At 36.0% G+C, this 6,584-nt stretch overlaps 1 protein-coding gene across 1 annotated transcript; it reads left to right on the top strand.

Moving 5' to 3' along the window:
* Nucleotides 1-529: 529 nt before the first annotated feature.
* Nucleotides 530-841, top strand: LOC132270507 (uncharacterized). The gene has a single exon (XM_059771686.1). It carries the CDS (start codon nt 530-532, stop codon nt 839-841), a length of 312 nt encoding a protein of 103 aa, XP_059627669.1.
* Nucleotides 842-6,584: the final 5,743 nt, after the last annotated feature.

Here is a 6,584-nt window from a genome sequence, read left to right as displayed (position 1 = left end):
GCAAGACTTTACATTACAGAGGTTGTGAAGTTATATAGTATTCCGTTATTTATTATATCGGACAAGGATTCGAGCTTTGTGTCAGGATTCTGGAAGAGTTTTCAGTAGACTTTGGGTACAGAGTTGCATCTTAGCACTGCTTATCATCCTCAGACAGATGGACAGATTGAATCAGATCATGGAGGATATGCTTCGTTCATGTGTTCTTGACTTCAAAGGCAGGGAGAATTATTTGCCACTTGTGGAGTTCGCGTATAATAATAGCTTCCAGAAGACTATTGGTATGACACCATTTGAGGTGTTGTATAGCCGACTATGTCGATCTCCTGTTTGTTGGATGGAGGTTGGAAAGAGTAGATTTTTGGATCCTGAGTTCATTGGGGATACCTCTGAAAAGATCTCTCTTATTAGGGATCGCATGCGCACTACCCAGAGTAGGCAGAAGAGTTATACCGATCGTCGTACTCGTGCATTGGAGTTTTAGGTCAGAGATCAGGTTCTACTCAAAATGTCTCCTATGAAAGGAGTAATGCGTTTTGGGAAGAAAGGGAAGCTGTCACCGCTGTTTGTCAGTCCATTTATAATTACGGATCGAGTTGGAGCTATGGCTTATCGGTTAGCACTTCTTGACCATTTAGATTGTGTGCACAATGTGTTTCATGTTTCCATGTTGCAGAAATTTCTACGAGATGCGGGTCGTTATCAGTATATTGATGTTGGTGAGATTGAGTTGGAGCCACCGTGTCGTATTGTCGATCGTATGGATCAGATTCTTCACAATAAGGTTATACCTTTGGTGCGTGTCCAGTGGAGTCAACATAATAAGGTTGAGTCTACTTAGGAACGGGAGGATGCCATTCGCTTACAGTTTCTTGAAATAATGGAAGAAGGTAAGATTCCGAGGACGGAATTTCTTTTGTTAAGGGGGAAGAATATAATACCCCTAATTTTAAAAGGATAGTCTCAGTATTTAATTAATTGTTTAATTGAATTTTTATTTGATTATGTGATTATTTGGCTAATTGGTTACTTATGAAATTGATTTTATTATCTAATTGTTTATTTGTTGTTTTATTTGAATAATTTAGTTAATTAAATAATGTGATTAGATGATGTATCCTAAGTGTTTTGTTTTAATTAATTGTCTAAGTTAAATATTTATTCTGTTTATTTTATTTTAAAGGAGTTGGGCTTGAATAGTAGTAATGGACCAACTGTCTTGGGTTTTATGGACTACTTGGATGGGAGTCTAAATGGATAGAAATATTTACCCATGGATTATTATACATATATTTATGGGTATGTGTATATAGGGAGAGGTGTATATAGGGAGAGTACTATTATTTATTCAAATAAATAGTTAGTAATATTATCACAATCAGTATATATATAAATATAAAGTATATTATATATATATATATATATATATATATATGTATGTATATTTATAATTGTATTTCACGTTGTCTGTTGCTTATATATATATATAAGGTATTATTTATTTTCTTTTTCTTTTTATTTAGACTTAGGGTGCAATTAGGATTAGGGTTGGTTTTAGATACGCCTATAAATATACATAGTGCTATCTGCCTTAGGGTTTAAAAAAAACCTATTCACGTAATAGTGGAGGAAGAGATACAGAGAGTTTACAGAGAGCTTCGACGACAACTAAGGTCGCTGGAAAATCTAGGAAGAAGGAGATTAAGTTTCAAACTGAAACTTGAGGCAAGTTATTCTCTTACTCCTTCCCTTAAACTTATGTTCTGTACATGCCTAGATAATCTTCAGGATTTAATCAGACATTAAAATTGGTCTTGTATGCATGTTAATTCAAAGTTTAAACTTTATTATGTGTTTTTAATTGAAATTGATTTATCCTATAAATTAATTCATGATATGTGTTTTTAATTTTTGTTAATGATGCATACTGGGTTTATATGAATTTCTGGGATGATTTGGGACATAGTTCAGACACTTAGGAACCTTGGTAGAGGAGTACAGAGAGATTTAATATCGCTGGAGGTGAAGAAAATGATGGGAAGCAAGGACAGAGCCGGCTCCCAAAGGGATGGAGCCGACTTGCTTTAGTTTTTCTGCGGACGCCTCTCAGAGAGGGAGAGAGCCGGCTCCATGGAATTGGGGAGCCGGCTCCTTCTGCATAGAGTCGGTTCCATGGTGTATGAAGCCAGTTCCCTTTGTAGTAGAGCCTGCTCTCAAAAATTGAGAGCATGCTCTCTTGCTGTGATGTGAACAAAATAAGTTTTAAGGCACTGTTTGGGTGTTTTGGGGTTCCAGAATTGATTTGGGTTAATTATAGGGATTCTAAATAATTTTTCAAGACATCTTAAAATCCCATAATGTATAATTTATATCTATATGCTAATGATTAGAGCAATATGAAATTTTACACAAGTTTGCATGCTGTTGATGGATATAGAGGATTTATTTGGTTAATATTATTTTAGCAACTTAAATGATTGTGATATGATTTTTAAATCTTGTATTAGATACATAATATGATCATATACATGTCTAATTTTTATTATGCTTGTTTCTGGAATTAATTGATATTTTATTTTAATTATTTCATCAATTATTGAACTGTATGGATGTGATGCACCAGTATGGGATGGTGGCATCTTAGGGATGGATTAACGAATAAAAATTAAGTCCTACCTACTTGGATATATAAGGGAATAGTTCAATCATAGAGTTAAGTCCTCCTTATTTATGTCAGGCCACTATATCAGATGGATGACATTTTTCTCTTATATATATATATATGTGTGTTTATGTTGTTATGATATGAGTTTGAGTCTCAGGATCATGGTTAGGGTGCATATATTGTCTAGGATGGATAACTGGATATAGTACACATCTGGGTGCCTTGGTAGGTCTAGGTACACATGCCCACGTTATGTGCGATTTGCATATTGCCTTCTATTCAAGTTGAGACAGACCTATAGTCCAGTGAGCGTCCTTAGTATGTGTGTGTGTATATATATATATATATATATGGACTAATTAGCTATTGTTGAGTTGTTTAGGATGTATATGTGTATCGGGTCTCTGTTTGGATTGTAGTAGAGTAGAACTTGTTCGTAGGCCTGACGCATTATTATTTTTCAGGTGTTCGACAGTTCTAGTCTTAGAGCTTATTCGTGCGGAGCAAAGATAGTCACTCACTCTTCCGACTATGTAGGACTATTCTTTATTTTTAGTTTTGGATTTTCTTTTAGTTCAGTTATTTATTTCCAGTTGGGATGGATTCCTGAGTTGTAATATTATTGGAGGTTTTGGAAATTTTATTGAAGTATTATTTAATTAGTATTTCGAGAATTTATTATTTAGTTTTCTTCCAGCTTAATTATTTATTTATTCTTATTTCTTTTTGTAATCCATGCTTGTTTATATACTTAATTGTTTTAAATCACTCGGATCTGTGCTCATTCTTGATCACTCGTGGCTCTAGAATCGAAGGGTATCACACAAACCCACTTAATTGCCACCCCTAATATGGATTGAGAAAAATATTTCTCTTTTATCTCCTCTTTTTTTATTTTATTTTTCACTATAATCTTTTAATCAACAATAAATATGGCATGGGCACAATATTCTTGTGGAAGCACTTGACAAGATATCTTATGAGTAGTCTAGTTGAGTGATAAGTTTTTTTTTTCCTGGCAACATGCAAGCCAAACAACACTTACAAACAAACTTAACCACAGACGCAAAGCACAAACAAACCATAACCTACCCAACAAAACCAACAACAAAACAGAACCCAAGAAAATCAAGGCACCACCTTGACAGACACCCAAAATATCAACTTGACTCGGTTACCTTAGGCTGAGTAGTCCCTACTAATAGCGTGAGCTGAGTAGCAAATGACTGCGAGGGAGAGGAATCAGAGTAACCGGACTCCCTATTATGAGCATTGCTAACCACGGCACCAAAAGAAAACTGAACATTAAACAAACCATCCTGAGGATGAACCACCGAAACTTTGGGCTTCTTCCCATCAACCTTACTAAAACCAAGGATGCAGCAAGGCAGGAGTTGGCGTCATTTACGACTGATCCTCGCTGGGGAAGATCCCTGGCTATGAGACTGAGAAACCCCTTCCTATGTGTTTAGAAAACGGATTTTTTAATGTGAGAGGTCGTTTCGCAAGGTCAAAATATGAATGTGGTTTTGGAAGCCTTTCTAGTCAAATTTACGTTTATAAAAACCAATACTACAACTAATGAAGTATAGCGAGTAGGGATCGTCCGCAGAGATTATACGTGTTGGAATTTAACTTCGACTCTAACGTATCAATTGATTGTAAGGAGAGATTGGTTGATTACTCTAGAAAACAATTAATTAAAATGCAAGTAAAATAAAACTAAGTAGAGATAGGGATTTAAGAGATGAGAAGTGAGGTCTTGGGGTCTATTGGAATTGCCACAAAGCTTGTTCACCAAACCACACACTTTCAATTAATTTGGGGAAAACATTCTTGTGAACAAAATGCGACTACCAATTGCAATATTAAGCATGGATCATCAAATTCAATAATGTATTGTCTACCTAACCAACAAATAAACTAAGTGTAGAACAACCCATCAATTCTAAGCATGACCCATCAAACTAATCACAATTATAGCACACATCAATCTAGAGAATCGTGGAATTTGCAACAATAAGCCATGGAATATCAACTCAAGTATAGATTGTCCACCTACCTACAAACATAAATTAAATTGTAGAACAACCCATCAAGCATAAGAATAATCCATCAAATTAATTTACAAACCATCTAATAAAATCCATGTCTAGCCATCACTAGATTCTCAATCAACCACACATAGACATGCAATTAATATAGAAAAACTAGTGTAGAGATTAATTCCCAAATAATCACACGTAAGACAACATGTAATCACAAAGAGAATCAATAGGAAGAATTAAACCATATGAATCATGTGAGACATAATTCCCAATTTAATCACGCATAGACATGTAAATAAACTAGAAAATTAATAAGAAGAATTAAACCATAGAAATCATAGAAATATACCAAGATTCATTAAATTCACAAGGCTAAAACATTTATCACAAGATATTATTCCCCAAAAAGTATGAAAAAGATAAAGGTTTATATTACAAACTTGGGGCTCATCCAAGCCCCAAGGAGAAGTCTAGCCAATCATAAAGGAGGTAGATGTGATCTTGGAACCCTCAAGGGCAATTCTCAAACATGGCTTCATCTTCTTCCTCTTCTTCTTTGTTGAATTCTAGAGAGAGAGAGTGTGTGTAGATGTTGAGATATGTTTTTGGAGCCTCCACTCTTCTCTTTTCTTCTAACCCTAATCTCTAACTTTTTTAGAGAGAGAAAATAAAATTACAATGTAAAAGCAAAATGATAAAAAGCTCTCTACAAAATGGTTTAATTCCCTTTAAATACAAGGTCCTTTTCTTTGCCACTGAGTCAGAAATATAGCCCCAAAAATATCTAATCCCGCAACTTTTTGGTAAGTAGAGTTCAGGCACGCGGGAATAAGACAGCTCGCTGCCAGCACATTTTCGATTGATCCAACTTTTGATCGATCTGGGTTCGATCGATCCAACTTTCTGCGATAGATCTCACTTGGCAATTTTTCAACATTAGCCTCCTTTTGCTCCAAATCAGCCTTTTTTGCTCCAAATTCTCACCAAGACTTAGTTTGACTCCAAAAAGGCATTAAGTAGCCATTTTTAGCCCGTTTTAACTTTATTGACCTAAAAAGGGAAATAACACGAAATTAGTCTAGAACGGGAAAATAAAATAGATAAAGGTCCTAGAATACTCAAGCTTAAGGGGTTTAAATGCGCACTTTTCAGCGCACATCAGAGATGAAGCCGAAGTATTCGAAGACCGGCGTTTAAGGGACCCAACAACCCCCTTACCCTTCCTCCCAACTTTTGTGAGTTGATCCGACCATTGCAAAGGTAACACTCTACCCTGACATTGGGAACTAGACGGCACGCATTGGGCTCCTCAAAATGTGCAGATGCCACGAAACTCTGAGATGAGGAGCCATGAACCCCTTTATCTTCCTGGCCATGTACATCATCATCAACTGGAACAAGCGCTTCAGAAATCCCACATCCAATAATCTATTTACCTAAGGCTACAAATGAACCGAGCTGTTTATGAACAACTTGGGCTCGGCTCGCTAAGGGCTCGGCAAGGGCTCGTTCATTAAGCAAACGAGCCGAGCTCGAGCCCAATTTCTAGGCTCGTTTACTAAACAAGCCGAGTTCGAACAACGTTAGGCTCGGCTCGCATAGGCTCGTGAACATGGGCTAGTTTAGGCTCGTGAATAGGGCTCGTATCAGGTTTGTTATATATATCAACAAATGCCCATTTGTTTTTATTATACATTTAAAATGTTTAGTCCAGGTTGGCCCATCTCACATTTTTCATTAATATGCCCCAAGAATTATAACTCACTGGCCAAAGAAGATCCACCATAGCCTAAATAAGATTTCATCTCATCTATTAAATTAAAACCTATCTCACCTATTGATTTTGTAGATGTTATAAACCCTAAAACTAA

This window comes from Cornus florida, unplaced genomic scaffold (genome assembly GCF_030987335.1).
Source record: "Cornus florida cultivar Cherokee Brave unplaced genomic scaffold, ASM3098733v1 CherokeeBrave_3.0.0_Hap2_Chr08, whole genome shotgun sequence".
Taxonomy (NCBI): domain Eukaryota; kingdom Viridiplantae; phylum Streptophyta; class Magnoliopsida; order Cornales; family Cornaceae; genus Cornus; species Cornus florida.
This window is presented reverse-complemented; position numbering and strand designations above follow the sequence as displayed.